The 21,709-nt window shown below is 40.1% G+C and overlaps 1 protein-coding gene across 1 annotated transcript; it reads right to left on the minus strand.

Annotated features, from left to right (window-relative positions):
* Positions 1-10,731: 10,731 nt before the first annotated feature.
* On the minus strand, positions 10,732-19,504 carry LOC139729078 (tRNA-splicing endonuclease subunit Sen34-like). Its single transcript, XM_071640001.1, has 7 exons — positions 19,378-19,504; positions 17,517-17,654; positions 15,841-15,935; positions 13,945-14,665; positions 13,708-13,785; positions 12,616-12,783; positions 10,732-11,180 (listed from the first exon to the last, which is right to left on the minus strand). The coding sequence occupies exons 1-7, from the start codon at positions 19,445-19,447 to the stop codon at positions 10,993-10,995; spliced, it is 1,458 nt and encodes a 485-aa protein (XP_071496102.1). The 5' UTR covers positions 19,448-19,504; the 3' UTR covers positions 10,732-10,992.
* Positions 19,505-21,709: the final 2,205 nt, after the last annotated feature.

Consider the following 21,709-nt stretch of genomic DNA (forward strand, 5'->3'; position numbering starts at 1 on the left):
ATATACTCGGGACTCGTCCTCAACAGGTTAACTAGGCCACAGTAAAGAGTAATTTGGACACCAAAGTAATCGATCTTCAGTCTTGTCCATTCACAGAGACTTTCAAGTTTTAGTAAACATAGGAAAACTAAAAACTTAACAAGACTTCAAAACTTATGTTAGATAGCTATTACGTGACATTGTATCTGTATGGCTACACATGACCATTTCTGTAATGTAGGTATTTTGAAATTGAATGTCCTCTGTATTTTTTTTTTAAAGCATTAAGAGATGAAACTCTCAACAAAATAGTTGTCCTTTTTGGTCATATACCGACCCATCACTTTTTCGAAAAAGCAAATCAAGATACATTAAAACATTTAATTGCAATTCTCAAATTGCATTGAAAATTCATTGTATAATCCCATCATCTCATCTCTTCTCTACTGAGTACTCACATGTTCCTCCCCTTTAACTCTGTCTTTTTTTGATCACATCATCTCTTTGGTATTGTTTACATTTCTGAAGCCTTCTGATGAATTGTCTAGACACTTCCGTAGAGATCACAGCCAGTCCCATACAGTTTTCATTGTAAAATTTTCCATGTATTTATAATATTCATGTTTGCTTTTCTCCCTCTGTCTCTTCTTCTGCAGTCTCTTTCTGTCTTTTTTTAAACACTATTTAATTTAGTAGCTTACTGTTGTTCTTTTATATCTGTACTCATTTCTACAACTCTTACAGAATTTACTTTTATGATTCCAACAGTCTGCTACATAATACCAAAATGCATGTCAGTGGTGCATTTCAATAGTATCTAATGTTCTTGCTTTGCCAGCAATCATTTTAGCCATTTGAAACAGATGGAGAGAAATAGACAGAGAGTATGGCAGTCACTTTGATGCACTTTGTTTTGACTCATACTACAGGCAAGGAGGTTCGAGAGATGGGGTTACGACCGATTATAATTATTCAATCAGCCGTCCGTTTTCTATGGATGGACAAAAGAATTCCACAGGTGCATTTGTGCCTTTGATGTTTGATGCTTGAAGCCGCCATCTTTCTGAGCAATCTGTAGATTCATTTTTAACGCTAACATAGTGTCGGGTATATGCTGCTCGTTTATATATCAAATGCAATGAAATTTCATCTAATGATAAAGCATATATAACACAAAAGTCAATTCCGTTCGAAAATATGCGCAAAAGTGTAAATCTGAGCTGTATTTTGAGAAAGTGTTTGAAATTCTACCCTCATGGAAAGCCGGTTTTATAACTTTTCTCCTTATTTCCGCCAAATGAAACTAATATGGTATCATCTTCAAGTAAAGTTCTTTATTTTCAGATTAGCGCACAGACACGTACAGTCGAGTAATTTTGATATCTATTTCAGCAATATTTGAGCAATTTCTATTGGCGCACCCCCGTGCCTTTACCATTGTCTACCGCCCATCGTTTGTAAACTAGAAGGGATAGCAAAAAGTAATTACCATCACAAAGACATATCTTCCTCGGAAAGTGGCTGGTGATTATGCAATGAGACATGAGTCAATTGTCTTCGCATCTGAGCGTCAGATCCAGTTTGACACATACTTCAAATATTTTTGAATGGCAGCTTCGAGCATGGGATCAAAGCGAATAAGACTGTTGTGACTCCATTTCTCGAACCTCCTTGCTACAGGTAAGTTAAACTTATTCTCAAGAAGAGTTACCTCTCTTGTGTAATGCCCATTATAAGCACTTGCAAGCTAAGATTAAGCTAACAAACAAGGAAACAAAAACTGTGACAATTTTCAACTTTACTACAAGTGTTAGAGATATCAGATACAAGTAGACCTGGCTGTTCTTGTCTCTGGAGCACAAATTCCATTGTGTCTCAAACTTTTACAGTTTCTACTGTATCAGCACCCACAACAAGGTTCGACCTCCCGTGCCAAGGTTCCACCGTGCGCAAAAAGTAGAGGTTTTTACATGTAGCTGGCGGTCGAGTTTTGGACGGCGTTGTGGTCACATTATAGGCTGCGGCATTATGCTTATTTCCTCTGTTGGCCATTGATGTCTCCAAACTAGGGAAACCTGCATCAAGCTCTGACCTTCCATGCCAAAATTTGACCACGCTCAAAAGCATAAATACGTTTCTGCATATGGCTGGTGGTCAAATTATGGACTGCTTGCTTTATGCCATCATTCTCACATGACGATGTTGTTCCTACTTTTGATAGAGATTATCCACTGAAAGGTTTGAGTTTCAGGGATGTAAATTACTCAATGAAATGGACCTGCAGTCTCCTCCCACACATTTGTTAATGTTACGTATCAGAACAAAGTACAGCCATATATACATCGCTTTATATACTTACACAAGACCAAGCATGCCATTTACACTTCATGGACATAGTGGGGGCCTTGCTTTACTAAAAGAAGAAAACTTCCAAAAAGAGAAGAGAAGATGAAGAAGAAGAAAAGAAGAAGGAGGAGGAGGAGGAGGAGGAGAGAAGAAGAAGCTAGTTGTAGAAGAACAGAAGCAGTAAAATTTTAGATCTAAACAAACTAAGTAATTTCAAGTAAATTAGACAGTGCCATATGCAACTCTGATGCAAGCATGCATGGCATGCTGTAATCTTTTACTGTCTACATATCTCCATATGTTGTGACAGGAATAACACCGCTCTTGAAAAGCTACTGAGCAGAAATTAAACTAGAAACAAAAAACAATCTAATAAAAAAAAGCAAGCTCGAGATGTCGGCGAGCAGTGGCCATCAGGATCAGAGGTCATCTCTTCAAGAACGCCAAGCTCAGCTCAAATTGATAAATGATGTATTGCATTTTCCACCAGCTTACAAACATAGACATCACTTATGCCTAGCACTGGAGTCATCGTAAATCCACCGTTCCCTTACAGGGCTGATCGTAGTTACAGAAGAAACTTCAGTGAGGCTCCACTCCTCCAGCTCTGACTGCTGATAGAAGGGGAACACTGGTTTTTTTTAATTATTATTATAGCTGCGCTTCATTTATCCTGTAGTTATTACCTCCACCAAGGGAGGAGGTTATGTTTTCATTACCGTTGGTTTGTTTGTTACTTCCGCCAAGGGAGGAGGTTATGTTTTCGTTACCGTTGGTTTGTGTGTTTGTTTGTCCGTGTGCAAAATAACTCAAAAAGTAGTTATCGGATTTGGATGAAACTTGCAGGAAAGGTTTAGAATGATACAAAAAACAGATGATTAAATTTTGGTAGTGATCCAAGAATTTTTGGGGAATTTATGAAGGATTTTTGACATTTTGGCAGGTAGGGTCAATGAACTTGGGAGTTCAGGCTGCGCGTATTGAGGTTTGCATGCGCGCACTAAAGTGCTTGCTCTAGTTTCTGCTAGGGCGAGGCGCGCCGTGCAGCTGAGGGTTTATGACGTAACAAAGGCTTCTATTGGGCGACTTTTAGCACACGATGCTACAAGTATGTATAGGTGGAAATCACTGAACTATGGAAGAACAAGATCAGTGGTGGTAATGAGCTGCATGCTTGGCGGAGGTCTGCGCTCACTCAGTGCTTCTCTAGTTAGTTAGTTCGTTAGTTTGTTTGTTTGTCCGTGTGCAAAATAACTCCAAAACCTGAGCCTGAGTGCAGATTTAGATGAAACTTGCAGGAAAGGTTGAGAATGACACAAGTAAGAGATGATTAGATTTTGGTAGTGATCCAGAAATTTTTATGGATTTTATGAAGGATTTTCGATATTTTGGCAGGAAGGGTCAATGTCATGAACTTTGGAGTTCAAGCTGCGCATTTTTTAGGTTTTCATACGCACACTTAAGTGCATGCTCTAGTTTCTGCTAGGGCGAGGCGCGCCACACAGCTGATGGTTTATGACATACCAAAGGCTTCTATATTGGGAGAGCAGGCGATTTTTCAGCATCCATACGTATGGCTGGGTACAAAAGGAACTCTTACCAAAAACAGGGCTGCCAACTCTCACGCATTGAGCACGAGACTCACGCATTTTGGTCCTTTCTCACTCTAAAACTTTATTTCATTTGCATACATTTCTATTGATCTCACTCATTTTGACTCCTAAATTATAGCATTGGCCTATGGGAGTCTCACTCTCAACTACATTTGTAGTTTCCAGTGTTGGCAGCCCTGCAAAAATCTCTAGAAAGTCTAGCTAGACATAGACCCTATGCCTATATTATATGCCTGGAATAGCAAGATCATCGGTCTCTGGATCTGGATCTGGATCAATACGCTGCCGGACCGTGTGGTATAGTGCAGCGGGGAGAGAGGGCGCGAATTAAATTAATCGTAACGAAGGTGGCTTTTTTCTATCTTGCTTCTGAAGACTTCTGGAGATGGGCTGTTGATCACTGTTGCTGGGAGGTGATTCCAAGCGAGGGGGTAACCGCAGCAGCGACCCCATACGGACAAATACGTACCGTACTGTGTTACAGCGCCCCGCGACGGGGTTAGCGAGGGGGGTGCTCACAAAAAATGAATATTGCTCTGTGTTACAATGATGAACTTTAAACCCTTTATTGTGGTCTATCACTTGTCTTTCAAGAATATTCTGAGTTTTGTGATCTTTGAACTGTTTAATTTTGATATTTCTTTTAGGTCTTGTTCTGGTCAGAATATTTAAAAGTATTTTAAAAGGTGGAAAGTAGCTACTTAATACTTGGCGGAGGTCTGCGCTCTTAGAGTGCTTCTCTAGTTTTATATAGCACTGTGCATACACCACACCAGACCCGCTAAACAGCACAAAAATACATCAGATGTCATGTCTGGTGGACTGTACTTATTCAAAAGATCAAATCGCGTCTGGACAGCGCAACTAATAAAACGCAACACGAAGAACTACGAGTGGGACAAACGCGATTCCCACGGTTTATGGCACCTCCCCTATTCCACAAATTCTCTAATCCTCAAAAACAGTAGTTCTAGATCAATATGTTTCAATGAAAATCAGGGCACTGGGAGATCGGCATACTTTTGCAACATATTTACACGACAAGAGAAAATTCACTTACACTTTTCCACAGAACGAAGCGCAGAAAGAAGCGTATTTGAACTTGTTGAACCGCTAGCCAGCCAAGCACAGCATTCACCGGCCGCGGTGCAGGTGTACCCCGTATGGGCCCGCCCTGCGCCGTAGCCAGCTTCACGCGGGCTCTCTCGGCGATCTCGCTGCAGCAAATTGGTGTTGAGATTACGCAATGTATGTTGTGGGCGTGTCTCCCGAGGTGCCCCAGCCAGCCTAGATGAGAGCCTGGACGGAAACAGACATGAATGTGTCGTTCCAGTCGCAGCGGACGGGTGCAATTACATTCAATTAACTCCCCTGAAACGGTTCCATGGAGCTACAACCGATCTGCTCCGGAAACACTTATATAGGAAAAAAAAAAGGGGGGGGGGGATCAATATAATTTACTGTAATCAGAGGGGTGAAAGTTGAGGTGTGAACTTTTCATCAATTTCTCTCCCTCTACAAATGAAATTTGTAAGATCGCAACTGCTGATCTATAATTTAACAAACATGTCGGAAAAAGAACAATGGGACTCGAACCTGCCATCTACTGCTTTCCGGATCAATAATACTTAGTACACCTACATGTACTCAGTATAGGTAACTAAAGGAAATAACAAATTTAAACTGGTAATCATCTCAGACTACAGGGGGAAATTTTGGGGACCCATAACAAATATATCAGTAACTCTGTTGAGGGGGTGGGATGATGGACTGAAAAACAAAAACATGAAAAAGAATAAAACGAATTATGGAAGAAGAAGAAGATTAAAAAAACATGAAGAATTTTAGGAGGAAAAGAAGAAGAAGGAGAAGAAGAAGAAGGAGGAGGAGAAGGAGGAAAAAAAATTGCATTCAAAAAGGGTCTGCACATGTCTGGAGTTTCATCTCTCTTAAATCATTCATCAATTTGGATGGAAAGCTGCTCCCCCACCCCCCCCCCCTCCCATTCCACAGCAAACATGGTATTTTTTCCCCATCTGTCTCTGCTGAATGGAAGTTCACATTCAGATACATTGCCTGAAATATGTCACCAAAGAACACTTAATACATAATAGACAATAAATATTAAAATTATTGTAGCAGTAATTTAATAATGATATCGATTCACAGTAACACTACAGTGTATATCTTCCAAGATTTGTAGTTCCAGTGATGTCAAGGTGGTTTAAAAAGTATTCAATGGTAGCATACTTAGTTCACATCACAAGGGAATTTCAACTCTTGACACTGTTGTTCCATCTTGAAGCATACACTAAGCAAAGAAATAATAATTTCTGATCATATCATGTCGTCACATCATTCACTCACAACCATGAGCCATGCAAAGTTTACACATGTACGAATGTACTGGAAGCACAACAGAACAAAACACACTATCAACAGAATGTTATGCAAATTGCAATTCTCAAGTGACAAATACTTTAATAAAATAGCAACAAAAAAAAAGAGGAAAAAATACTGGCAAGTGACATAACTGCTGGTGGCACATCAATCACATTTCTTGGCTCTATTGTGACACACAAAACTTGTGACACACAAAACTTGTCATCCACTCAAACAAAGCAAGCATCAGTGGAATTCTGAACATCTACTTAGTATCAGAAGCCACAGTACAGTTTGAATAAAATGCCCCCCCCCCCCCAACTAAAATGATAATAAAATTTTATTCCATTTGTGGTTTCTTACTTTTCTTTTCTTCCTTTCCTTTTCTTCTTCTCCTTTTTAAAATCTTCTCCTTTCCTCTTCTTCTTTATCCTTCTACCCTTCTTCTGGCACATCTTATATTTTTTTGCCACGTTTCTACATCAGTTTTAGGGCTTTCTGCTTGAACCCCCCTCTCTACCCTGTGTGTTGTTCCTCTTGTTTGATGTTGTCACTCTATTTGTTATTTCAACGTGAGGACTTTTTAGCCGAACTGACTTTTTCATATTTTCTAGCGGGTCTTCCATTATGTGTGTTGTTTTTTTCAGTTTATCTCGAACATTTTTGGTAGTTTGATGTGTCTTTAGTCTTGTCTCTCACTTTCAACTTATCTATTTATACTGCTTTGAAAGTTCAGGCATGCTTAATTTCAGTCTGTAATCCCTTCATTGTTGTTACTCTGGTGGTTTATGATCGCACAGCCCACGGTTTGGGATCATCTGTACTCAGAGCCTCCTCAGTTCATACTCCTGACCAATATTTAGATAGGTTAGGAGAGTTTTGATTTGCTAAAGCAGTCTGCTCTTTCCCTTTGTCTATGAATCACCTTTATCCCACTGCCCTCCCCATCACTTACCTGTTTGGCTATAATCCCCCCCCCCCCATGCATCTTTTCACACCTAACTACCCCTTTTGTTTTCTTTGTTCTGTGTCCCCAGTCCCCCCCCCCCCCCCCATATACTTCCTGTTGTGTCCACAACATGTCTGCCTACCCTGTATGCTTGTCATATTGCCCATGATGAAGATTCTGCTATGATCAAAAGCTCAGACTCCTTTTGAATCCATTTTATTTCAAAGACCCACCACTATTGAATGATGATTTTGGCAGCTTTTCTTTTGTTGCAGAGAAAAAAAAAAATCAGTGTAAACTGCATTTAATCAAATAAATATATGCAGGGACAACCCTGCTACATGGCTAGAACAAGTCTGTGCTGTATTGAACGTTTCCCTCATCAGTGGAAGGAGGGTTATGTGCTGTATAGAACCTTTTCCGTAACAGTGGAAGGGGGTTATGTTGCTATCTAACAGCAGCATTCCCTATGTGTGCACCAGTCATGATATCATTACGGAGATCAAACGCTGTCTTTCTCTGTCCACAATTTGACCAACAAAAACAATATGGCAGAACAGAGTGAAAATAATCTTAGAGAGACAATTACTTCGGGAGAGGGTTAACACATGAACACTTGCATTTGCAAACCTTCTGCATGATGCTTGAGAGATAAAAACAAAATCATATCTTTTTAAACCGGAGCATAGTAATAAAGTTTGTTCATACAGAACTGACTATCATAATACCAATTGTGAAGATGATGATTCCACATTAAATCATCATTATTGAAAGATGATGCCAACTTTGAATTAACCAAGGAAAGAACTTTTATAAATTGCAGCACCTATCAAGTGAGAGTGTCCTGCTTGTTTTCTTCTTTGGTTGTCTGTTTGCTTGTTTTTGTCTTTCTGTCTGTCTTTCAAAATAGCATCTGATGATGATAATACTGAGTAAATTGCTTTGGCAACATGGTGAATGGCATGGAATGTCATGATCAACCCCGTCCAAATCTGTACAGCTTTCGATCGAACTGTACATGCTGATTTTTCATCTTTTTCTTGGCGATGTGTTCAGTCTGAAGTAAAATTGGTAATGAAATCACTGAAACACATGCATGTGAGCAAACATCTGAAAAGAATTATGAAGAAAAAACAAGGTAATTGCCTGACATGGTAGCATCAGTGAAGACAAATGTGGAAGCGTCACATCATGAAATATATGCAGAAGAAATAGTTAACTCTTAACGTGCCATGGTCGCCGAACGGCGACCTTAGTCCTGACGTGCCATGGTCGCCGATCGGCGACTAAGAAGGGCGAGAAAAGCATTGATCATTTAAGTTCTTGTGGTACCGTAATGTGTTACACTAAGAAACTGCCAATGATATGTACTGGTAGCTGATTAGTATAACCATCGTTTCCACTAAAAATATTACCATGCTTACATGGGAAAATTTTGAGTAAATACATGATTTTTCAGCTAGATGTATTTTTTTTCACGTCAGGAAAATCCGCAGTGAGCGCACCCTCAGCGAGATATGTATGGACCAAAAGTCTCATTGGTAAACCATGCGTGTGTATGCTATTGAATCAGCATGTATTGTCTATGCGGTTCCACTCGCATTGTTCCGCTTGGATGCTGTCCTGCGGGAAGCTGCTTTGATTTTGTCCCTTAGGAGGGTCAGCTTTCGTTCGTCAGTCAAGTCTTCCATCCTTTTGTTTTGGTAAACGTCACTAATCGTCCCCCACGCTAGCATAGGAATTGCGCGCGGACAAAGGCCAGCCGATTTCAATAGAGCACCCCCCCCCGGCACATTAAGAGTTAAATTAAAGAGCTCATTACACTGTACAGGGAAACTCCATTTTAACGAGGTGACCAGGACCACCCATTTAACCTTGTTACATCTTGTATATCATTGTTAATACCAGTATACTAAAAATGAGACCATCCAGTCAAGAAAACTCGGGACCGCTAAATCCACCCCCTTAAAAGTGGTTCCTTATTGTAAGCAAGCTCCTTATGACGGAGTTCCCTTGTACTAATCAAGTCCTTGGGGGTAGGGAGATGATGTGGGGTAGATATCAGCATATCTAAGCAATAACATTTGTCCTATCGGGTAAGGTCTTCCAACAGAGGCTGAACAACAGCTTGCAGACTAAATAATTGAGAATTAAGGATTTCTGGGATGAACAGACTGTACTAGGGCTTTCTATAGCTCAGTTGGTAGAGCACTGGGCTAGCATCCGGAGGTCTCGGGTTCAAATCCCAATGGACTCTCTTTTTCTTTGCTCATTTTTCCACAAACAAATGATTTTTGGTACTTATATAAATGTTACTACGCTGGCACTCAGAAGAAAACTGCCCTGAGTTACTCAAGAATTTGTGAGCATATCATTACTAGCAATTACTCCCCCCCAAAAAAAACCAAAACAAAACAAAAGAAAACAAAAATTGACAAATATATGCACAAACAAGTAGAAGACTACCCATATTTCACAGGTTACTCTTCAACACTTGCGTGCAGTGGTGGTTCCCCACCACAACAACAACAACAACAAAAAACCACACACAGCAAATACAAACCATAGACCATTTTGCTGATCGTAAGTTCTACTGAATGAGACCCAGCATCATTACATTCCACAGAGTCACATTGGAGTATTTGAATGCCATTGAACACAATTGCGCTTGCTGTAATTGACAAATAGTGCTGCAACACAATTCCACAAATTATCTTAAATTATATACCAAAATTATACACATAACATTAATCAAGTTAAATGATCTCATCCTTTCTGCTAAAATGCTCCTCATAATAGTAAACTTTGTAGCATACACATAGTACATGTGCAAGTACAATGAACAGAAAAAGTGGACAATATTCTGTCACTATGTTTTTGCAACATCTCACGTTGCTGATCGCTAAGCGATGCTAATGTAAATAACTAATAAATCAATGATGTCCAGCACTAAATGTGCTTACATTGATTCGTTATCTATCAATAATGTGAGAGAGTTTGTCGGTTTTCGCCCTAACCATAGTATCTACATGCATCATCCACGTCTGCAAGCAGCCAACCAGAATAGTGCCCAGTCTCCTGTTTTGAGCATTGCATACATGCATTTGCTGTAGGCCACTGGGACTGGGTGCGGGTCTACGGCACATGTTACCAGTGTCCTTCAGTACTTTTGTTGAAAAATAAATAAATAATAAAGAAAATAGAGAATAATGATAAAATAAAAAAGAACACCACACATATATTTCTCATGCTCAGATCATTAGAGTTTTGCATTTAAAGTTTCAAGGCAATATCAGACTGTAAATGAGAAAAAGCAAAACAATTTTTTGCAGGAAATATTGCACTTTTGCTAATCTGTATCACAGCCACTGAAGCTACAGCTCTCCAATGAAAAGGGCCCTTCATTCATAGTGTGGCTTCACACATAACATGCATTGTGCTGCAATAATCATTTCACTCTTCGGCCATGCTAATGTCCCCTCTGATGGCCTTGTTACTAGCATACAATTGTACAATCATCACCATTAGCCAAGCGATGCCACGTACCCATTCATTCACTCGGGTCAAGAGGGACAAGGTGGGTCGGAAAAGTTTGTCCAAGGATGTATGCGACAGGCAGGATTTGAACATAGGGATTCTTGTTTAAGAGTCCTGAGTTACAACCACTATATATCACAGTATTCCATGTTTACACACATACACACACTGGTGTGTGCTTTTGGGCTAGCTGATGCCCGACCACTGCAGTGATGTGCACACGACCCGCTTCGCGCTGTCCATGGAGCAGAGTACTACCGTCTTCTTGACGAACGTTCCCAGCCGGCCGTGGCTGATGAGTTCCAGGGGGGACATCTTCTTGTGGTGGGGCAAGCACACCACGATGAAGTACGAATGGAACAACAACGGATCACCTACGGTGAATTGGTAATGGAGAAAAAGACCACTGTATGAGCATGAAAGCATGAATACTTGTTGCTTAACTGAACTCATGTTATCTGTACAAAAGTGAAATAGCAACAGCAAGAGTGTGCGGGGGGGGGGGGGGGGGGGGGGGGGGGGGCTGAGCTAGCAGCGAGCCGAAACCTGGTGCACCAAGAAGAGGCAACAAAATGAAAGTAAGAATCAACCAACAAATGCAAGTTATCAAACATATCAAAGTGTATATAAAATATATTGTTCTTGCTGTTGTTAGTCACTCTTTCCTTTCTTTATCCCTCTGCTGTTCCTTATCTTGTTTAATGTTGCCTCCCTTTTCATCCTTATCCTTCAAAGGTTGCCCCCCATGGTCCTCGGGATCATCACTGACCCTCCTCTGCCTTTTGTCTGTCCCCCCTCCTGCTTTAATCCCCCTCCCTTTACCTGTTGGGCTCCTTGCCCCTGACCTCCAACCCGCCCCATTTATTTTCTTCGTTTTGTGTCCCTAGCCCTCCCCTGACTGTGCTTGTTGTGCGTAGTCCTTAAATGTGTTTGCTGTCCCTGCCTGTTTGTCATTTTGCCTCTGATGACGATTCTGCTTTGACTCCATCCTAGTCTAACTACTTGCTTCATTTAGAATTTATTTACAAAAACAAAAGCAAACAAACAAAAAACAATACAAAAAGTCAAACTAACTACTGTACTAGCTGTAATTTTCGCACTGGTTTTATCTTTGCGAATTTTGTGTATTGCCTCTGAACTGCAGAAATATATAAACATGCAAATACAATAACATACAAAATATATCATTAAAAAAATCAAAGCATGCCAGTGCTGGAGAGCAAGCAACTAAACTACTGTATACGCCGAATATTTCGCGAGGTTTTTTGTTTTCGTGAATTTCGCGAGTCAGGTGCTATTCACGAAAGTAAAGACATGCAAAAATATTGATTCTGATCCCAATGTGAATGTGACAGCGTGTACACTTAATTCTCCCTTCAGTACAGGACTCCACAATCGCGAATATAACCACTCGCGAAATCGTTGGGAACTCCCTATTTGCGAAAATTTAGGCTCGCGAAATATATGGCGTATACAGTACTTGAAGTCTAGCACGCTGCGTGGGCCATCATGTAACAAAATCTTGGGCAAAACAACATACTAATACAAAGTACTTCAAATCTAGAACACAGTACTAGTTTATATTTGGAGAATCACCAAGAAAAAAAAAAATCAGTATTAGTATTGTCACTTGTTACTCAATCTCTGATTTCTTTTTTTTTGTGAAAGGTAAGAAACAATTACTAGAACCTTACAAAGTTACAAAATTAACAACATACAAAAATGAACGACAGGTAGCAATTTGCGAAAAATATCTGTTTGTGAAAATTTTGACTTGTACAATATTAACGAACAGACAAAACTCCTCACCAGGGTATGCCAGGAAGTCGCCCCCAAACTTGGTACCGGACGTCAAGTAGTACCCCATCTGCCAGAAGTGGAGAAAGATCTGGAATCGCAGCTCCTCCCTCTCGTTGGACGGGAATCGCCACATCCACGATGGCGCCTCAAAGACAAAATCACTGCCAGGGGGTTCAGCTGACAACACAAAATATATAATTAAAAGAAATAAACAAAATATATAATTAAAAAGAAATAAACAAAACAGAGGAGTAGGGGCATCAAAGCGTGACCAGCAATTACAGTATCCGCCATATATTTTGCCAGGCTTTTATCTTACTGACTTTAGCGAGTCAGTAGCTATTCGCAAATTTTACAACATGCGAAAATACCAATTCTGAACCCGACACGATTGTCACTGGCATGCATACATTTCTCCATTTATTACTGTACTTTACATCCAAGTATTTAACCACTCACAACATTGTCGGGAGGTCTCAATTAGGGAGAATTGAGACTCGCCTTATTTCTAATGGCAGTAAACTATGCTCTATGTATGGCATTGACTTATCTCATGGTGGTTAAAGAACTGCACGTCCCCCTCTCTCTATCTATCCTGAAAAATTGCTCACAGTTTGCAAAAACTTGCCCCTGGGGTGACTCAAGCTAAATTTTGCACGAGCACAATGAATGGGCACTTGTTATGCCTTGCACGGTAAACCAGAGAAAAAATATTGGTTGTTATGCCTAGATTCTTGCAATATTACCCAAATATTCAAAGAAAGTCATGTCAAGAGCTAAAATTGATAATCAAACTAACATCTTACTGTCACTGTGTGTACACTCAATTTACTCTTCAAAGTTAAAATGTGATCTCCACAATGACAACAGTTATCCTAACTGACTGACTGAGACATCATTGAATGCATGCTCATGATATGTTTTAAATTCCAAAGCCTTGTCTAAATTTGACCTTCACCATCTCTTTTTTTTAATCAATTTATTTCAGGAGAGGTAAATGTTAAAAAGATAACAAGAGACCAGACCTCTCTCTAAGGTAATGACAGTCAAAAAGTCATGCTCAAGTTGGGGAAACAGAGGGGATGTCCCATACAAACTGACCAGTGAAGAGTTGAATGGAGCAGCCACCATCTTTGATATCATCGATGTTGATAGCTTCTTCTTCCCCCTCCTCCTCCTCTTCTTCCACCTCTTCCTTCTCCTCCTCCATCTGTTCCAATCCGACCCTGTCACTCTTTCCATGCCCTAGTAGTACAGCAGGAGATGCCCCTTGATTCTCCACCCCATCCTCCTCTTCCTCCTCCTCCTCCTCCTCCTCCTCCTCCTCCTCCCGTTGACTTGAATGGTTGTCGCGGGCGTGGTGGGGATGAGGGAGTGCCTCTGGTATGGCAAACTCATCCGCTCTGGTAGAACTAGATGGTTCTCTTCGGCCTACCATCTCCCCACACAGTCTTCCATCTTCTTCTCCACACCTTGCTGTGGTATTAATATCTTTGCCTGTTACTTGCTCTTTTCTCTGAAGTTCCTGCCTCTCCACAGAAACCCTCTCCTTGCTTGCAGTGCCATTACTCTCTCCCTCACACATCTGCAGTCTGTCCTCGTGTCTGCTTGGCTCAAGGCCATTTTCTCCGTCCTTGCATCCTCTTTGCAATCGTACATCCTCCCGTCCCATGTTCCCCCCATTTGTGCAATCATCCTCCTTTTCCGCACCCTCTACACACACCGGTGTCCAAACATTATTACCATCCTCCTCCCCTTCTTCCCTGAAGCTGTCAGGCACCTGCTGGTCCCCTCGATGCCTACCACTCTGCTCTGTCCTCGCTTCCGTTACCCCCTCGGCGTGGACTACCGGGTCACATTCTTTGTCGCATTGGCTTTGGGATGCCGGTCCTTCTTCCGTCCTTTCCACCACCTCGCCATCTCTCCTGGCATTCTCGTCCGATGTCTCTCGCTGACATAACTTCTCCTTCCTCCGCTCCTCCTTCCTCATCCTTCCTTCCCGGATGACTTCCCGGAGTTCGTGCTTCCGTGCGACCTGGTTCTGTCGCCATATCAGCTTCTACCAGTTTCAGAGGTGGGGGAAAGAATAGGGAAAAGCAGGGTAAAACAAATCAGAGGTTCATGCTATGAGATACCAATTGACCAAAGACATGCAGACAGCCATCTTAATCCACCGACGATGAGCCGATATTGTTATACATGCATTTCCCTTAGACACCTGCCTGAGTATAGTCCAGACTAGTCTTAACAAGGTTGAAAGCGATTCTAGCATGTACAGAATGACTACTTAAATAGGATATTTCTCACAGACGAAAGACATTACACTATAATGGAAATGATATATTGTAAAACAAGAAAAGTTCATGTACATTTTAATTTCACAAATTTGCGTGGATAAAATGCATGTAAATGTTCTTGTCTACACTATAATGCATTGGAGGCCAGTGACAATTCACGAAAATTTCATGCCGTAAAAAAGGCTGTCAGCTCCAATTTGCAAAAAAAAAAAAAATCATGCCGTGAAGATTTCTTGCTTTACAGTATAACCCATTCTAGTTTAAGAAGGGACAGCATAAAAGATATTTGTACTTCAGAAACCTTTGGATGATTATAAGAAACCATCCAGAGAGGACAAAAAATATATATGACAACATTTCTTCTACAGCAGTTTATCCCATATCTGAGGCATACTGTAATAGCAGTCCCTGGAATAGGAATTGAGAGTTTATCTTTTTAATTAATTTATGACTCAAAAAATGAACACTTCATTCATACAGTGGAAGATTTGTCAAACTCCAAGCAAATGCTACACAACTTTAAAATGTCACATGTTTTCTCACAGCGGTAATATTGAACCAGTCATGACCTAAATATGAATATTGAATATGAAAATTAAATGAGAAAAAGCTATAATCGCCTCAAAGGTAACACATCTCATAGCTATAAATATTCACAAAACTTCTGTTCTATTTCTGAACTGGAATGGAATGATGACATACCATTGCAATAAACTACTCTAGAGTTGTAACAACTCATCAATTATGACCTTTGGGTGGAGGGGTCAGAGCTGTTCATTACAAACTTTTAAAAAAGAGGCCTGTTACAATGTAACTACACACAAACCACTACAAGAGATGAGAGGAGATATCATCGTCGGAATGTTCTGTTTGATTACATTTACATGCGTTCATTGTCAGCCAATTCGACTGTGGGGTGAGGTACCAATCTGACTACCTGATCTCGAACAGATTCCATTCTCCTCCTTTTGAATTCCTTCACTTGATCCCTGCTGGGCTTGACCATCGACACGGTGACAAGACGGGCAACACCTGCAGCATCAAGAAAACAAGTGAAAGTGATTCCTTTTCAGGAAGATAGTCCCCACCATAGGCATGCACATTCGATGAGCTTTAGGAAGCAAAAATGAGAAGATGCAACATATTCCACTGCAGGGCAGCAACAGAGGTGCTTTCTTTGATTTTTAAAATCTAAAGATATCGATGTTGTGTAATGAAAATGAGCACCTATTCAATTCCATCTTTTCATCTGCCAGTTTGTTTTACTTTTTAAGCAAAACTATCAACAACAACACAGAAGGCTATGGTGCGATCCTGGCGATCACTCTTAATGTTACAATACAATAATACATGTGTACATAAAGGCCATTCCTACGAAATCTTGATGGCTCCTACTTTATGGCGACATCAGAGCAAAAACTGTATAATGTGCTTGTGTAAAACTGCACAAAGACTGCTTTGGTATGCAATATTTCACCTGTTTCATGAAGAAGAGTGTAATTCTGGCAAGTTGAAATAATAACAGCTCCCATAGTCATAGCCCAAATACTTGCAAATCATTGGCTGTTGCCAATTTGAAACCATGGTATTACAAAGTGTAAAGAATTGCGAATTGCAAATTTGTATTGATGGCAAACCTCTGAATGAAACAGGCCCCAACTAGCAAACATTTTTTTTTTTCTCTCTCGCTGCAGACCTGTGCAGAGACTCTTTCTCTCCCGCATAGAGGTTGTTTTTTCAAAATCTCCCACTCTCGCACTCGAATTTGAATTTCTTCCCCTCTTGCAGCATTGTCTCCCATTTAATATTCATAATCTCAGCTAAAGATTTAGCATTCTCCCACCCAAAACTGCTTTTGTCACATTATATGTTTCAAAATTTTAAGGCTAAAATAGTGCCAGAAAGCATCTACAACCCTACAGCTTAATTCCAGGATCCTTCAGTGGGCCCTGGACCCCAACCAGAGACTCCAACCCGAAGCACCTTCTGATCTGGAGATTCTCCCGCCTGAAACCCCTTGCAAATGGGAGACTCCAAATTTATGTGCGCGAAGCGCACATCACGAGCGCGAAGTCCCTTGCGGCCTGGGTCCAGGAAGCTTTAGGGTTCCAGATGCTCTCTCGTGCTATCTCACACTTATTTTTTGACATACGTCCATGATACGATGATACTAGGTAAGATATCATTTCAAGCGGGAGACACAGAGCCAGGGCGGGAGAAATTGCATCTCAAGCGGGAGAACGGGAGATATTGCAAAAAGGCGGGAGATCTCCCGTCGAAAGCGGGAGAGTTGGAGTCTCTGCCCAACAGTGAGGGAAGTTGCACTTTGCGCTCATGGGCACACAATATTGAGCCCATGTTTGCACAATGAGTGTCCCATTTACTGTCAGGTTCAGGCAGAAAAACCTCCCATCACAAAAAGATTGGTATGCTTTGGATTGAAGTCTCTGCCTATAAGCAATTCATTCAATAATCTCTACAACCATTTTTTTTTTTGCACGAACTATTAAAAGAGATCTTGATGACATCAATACAAAACTTGTACAAATGTAAGTGCCTGCGTGACTCTTCAATCATTTCCTTTCTGCCTGGCACGCCGTGACCGAGGCTCACCATATTTCAGAAGTACAGCGACCTCCTCTGGCATGAGCTGCAGTGGTAAGCCGAGCTGGACATTCTGTCTCGGCGCCCCCGGGATGGAGCCCACCATAGAGCCAACAATATGGTGCTGCTGACGAAGCACTTTAACATCTGGATGGAAGGATTGGGGTATCGTAAAACAAAGGAGAGTTTACAAGCAATGGCTTATTAAAACAGAAGGATAATAATAACAACAACAACAATAATAATACTCATAACCTCCTTATCATCATGATGATGATTTCATAATAATATCAACAAGAAGTACAGTAATGGCAACAATGATATTAATACCACAAATGATAATCATAAAATTGACAGATGATAATGATAGACATATATCAAACATGAAATAGTTACAACAGACTACTGGAACAAGGCTCAGTACAGAATCTGACTGTCTTCTTCACATATCTTTCTCTTCCTCATCTTACCAGGGTGTTCCTGAAACTGGAGATCATACATAGAAATATTGATACTTTTTCAGAAAGTCACTTCTTTTCAACTCCCTCTCGTGATCTAAATGAAAACTAATTGTGAAGGGTGAAGAAGTGATAAGCATTTAGGCTAGAGTCTCTATTTCAAGCATCTTCATTTCAAAATGTTGGCAAAAGAAAAAATAATAGTTATTGTAATATTGGATTGTGAGGTAGACACGCCTGTTTTATATTGCGGCGCATTAAACTGCGCCAAATTGTATTTTGTTATGTTGTATTGTCAGCAAGATGCATCAACAACTAAAATTAATATAAAAGTTAATTTGAATAGAAAGAGAAGAAGTTAAGTGAGAACCAGCGAGATCAGATAGATCATGATTTCAAATCAATTAACACTCGTGTTGCATAATCACTGCTCAGATCAAGATAATAGGATTTGGAACATTAATTTCTAAATTAGGGCCTACATAATGAAGAACCCTGTAAAAATAAACTTCACTGAAAAGCAAATTCCAAATATGAACAAGTCTACAGCCAAGGAGTCAAAGCCCTATCCATGAATGATATGCCAATAAATGGATTAAAAAAAGAAGAAATAATCAGCTGTCTGTTTTCCCTGTTTTTGTTCCTGCTTGAAATGTGATTGCATAACATGATGGCACTGGGAAGATCAATGATTATGGCGGATCCTGCCTCCCTAATAATAACATCCCCAATATTTTTCAACTCTCGAGTCTGATCTCTGATGTGCAGCTGGCAGCCTGTCTGCCTCGCCTTGCCTTCTTTAGAACTGGACAAGTAACCATCCACCAAGTGGACTGATGACAGTGACTAGAAAACATTAACTGGAAAGGAGATCAGATTAACAATTAATGCATTTGCGGTCCAGCTTTTTAAAAGCACTTCTTCTGTTTGTTAACCCCTGCCATGCCCTGGCCTGCTGACTTTTTTCACTGTTGTTCAGTTAGTATTGTTAGACCTGGAATCTTGCCACTGAGCTCAAGGTTAACATGAACTTATATATTCGAGGTTATTATGCATGTCTAATGACAATTTTGTAGTAAGGTACCGAAAAAAAAAAATTCAAGCTAGATTTAATTCAATTGGTGGCATGGTTGCGCAATACATGATGCAAGATGCCTCGCTCAAGTGCAACGCGCAACGCAACGGGCCAACGTGTTCTGTAATTCTGTGTAGTTCTGTGACCCTGGCCCCTGACAGCCCCGAGGCCGAAGGTTGCGGGTGCAATGCAAGGGATTAGTCCGATGAACTGGCGCGAGCTTTCTCGAAACATCATCAACATTTTCTTGATATGTCACGCAAATAGACAGAGGCATTCTTTCTTTTCAAATGCACAGTATGCAGTCACTCTCAAAGAAAATGACAAAAACTTATACCTTCTGGTAACCAGACGTAGACTTGCCCTGCTGTGAGCTGGAGGTTGATAATACGAGTTTCGGTGTCCATGCTCGTCGACGCTCACTCTTCTTCGCCAACGAAACACAACTGCCACCACTGCACACTTGTACTGTTGTAGCACATCGACCTGCATCGACTAATCAGAAATCTTTGCTGATTGTCAGCAACGAGTCATTCTGATACTGTCCACAGAAAATCACCCCGGCTCTACTCGTCTCCGAGTTCCAACTGGTCGCGAATATATAAGAGACTTGTAAAGCTACCAATAATATTAAAGATGTAAATAGGCACTCGGTTGGTGAGCTTCATGTGTGTTGAGCATGCGCTGCTTGCTAATGCATTTACTTCGATTGTGATATCGGCGATCTGCTAGTTTGTTTGCTGCCCTCTCGAGGTCATTTTTGTATCAACTTTGAACTTTATCGTAAAACACACCTTTTGGCCCCAACTGGGCATAAAAGGTTTAACATTGTATGAATACAAAACATGAGTAACAATGAACAGATATAACATGTATATTTACATGACATGTGTATGACATGTGACACGTGTTTCCTTCTCAGGATTTTGCAAACACTGCTCGTCCACATTGCAATCTTTGGCAGTCGGAAGCTCAGTCATGGTCCCTGTCCGTCCGGAAATCAGGAGATCGTCGGTTCGGATCCAGCCCAAAGGCTAATGCTAAACAGTTGGGTCGCGGCGCGATTTTTTTTTTTCTTTTTGTACATCATATAGTCATGCATTGGTAAATCACCAGCAACAAATTACTGTAATGTTTCTCTCGTCTTTGTGCCATAAGCTACCTGTGCATCGTCTTCCGTTGGTATAAATTTCACATCGAGCAGCATTCTAAACCACAAATATATATACATATATATATATATATATATATATATATATATATATATATATATATATATATTTATGAAGAGTTTGTTTGCAAAAACCGATAAGTCCATATTTGTCAAATGGAGATATTTGCGATTAAAGGTCAAGAAAAATAAAGAGAATAATAAGAAAATTTTTGCTTCTTTTGACCAACTTCAAAAATCTACCTTTATATGTAGTGACCAATATATCATTTGAAAGGTATTATTTCGTACTTTATGACAGAGACCGTACTTCAAAATCTTCAAAAAAGGACTTATCGATTTTTGCAAACAAACACTTCATATATATATATATATATATATATACATATTTGTATTAATTGTCCAGTGATTAGTGTCCAATCTGTGTGTTGCTGTAGTTCTTCCTCTTTCTTTCCTTGCTGTTCATCTTTGTCCTTCCATCATTTCTTCGTCATTCTTATATGATTGTGATTCTTAATCCGATTCCATGGGGATAGTTGGGGTACTCAGGAATTTCTATAGAGATTGAATATTGTAATACATGAATCATGCAGATTTCTTGCAAAATCATTCAAAATGGCAAAAGATACTTCCTCATCATTTACTGAGAAGTTTTTATTTTGTTTTCATTTTGTAGATCTAAGTGAGATAAACAGAACGTCTGCACAGAATTGTCCTTTTCATTTTAGTCTCTCATTATCTTTTATTCTATCTTGTCATATTTTCACATTCTTCCCTCCCCCTTCTATCCTCTTTCCATCCTTCATTGCTTTTCCTTGCATCATCCTATCATCTTCTCTTCCAATTCTATTGTGTTATGTGTTATTCTTCTTTCATTTTTTGTTGTTGTTTCTATTACTTTAAAGGTGTATACAGTGATAAAGACACTTTTTTGAAGTGTCCCCTTGAAGACACCATAGCTTTTTGGGGTCATTTTGACCAAGGAGGTACCTCCATGTTTTGACCGAGCGACCCTCAAAAATAGTGTTTTCCATCTTTCTGCTGATGTTTAAATCACATTTTGTCCTGGATGTTAGGAGGTCAGTGTGCTTCTTCAAATTATTTTACGGTGGTATTATTTTTTGACAAGAAGTGTTGCAAAATGACAAGCGCTGCCAGAGCCAATATATTATATTTTATTATAACCAAAACCAACTTGCTTGAATTTGCATCAATACCATTCAGAGAGCCACATCCCAAGATTCAATTCATTTCAAATAGATATTTTATTCTAGGTACCATGATTGCCTCATATTATTCTCTTACAAAGACTAGTAAGAAAAGAGAGTAGCTCCCTGGACATATTTCTATAAGAATACACAAGAGAGGGAGTCAATACGATGTATTATGAACTTGACTGTTTGAGCTAAAAAAAAAAAAAGTATTCAACTCGAGAGGAAGTTTTCATTAATATGGGTCAAACCTCAGAGAGAGAGCCAGAGAGAGGGAGGGATGGAGG

This window comes from Diadema antillarum, unplaced genomic scaffold, assembly GCF_040938485.1.
Source record: "Diadema antillarum isolate AM-2024a unplaced genomic scaffold, OU_Dant_1.0 seq00000217_RagTag, whole genome shotgun sequence".
Taxonomy (NCBI): domain Eukaryota; kingdom Metazoa; phylum Echinodermata; class Echinoidea; order Diadematoida; family Diadematidae; genus Diadema; species Diadema antillarum.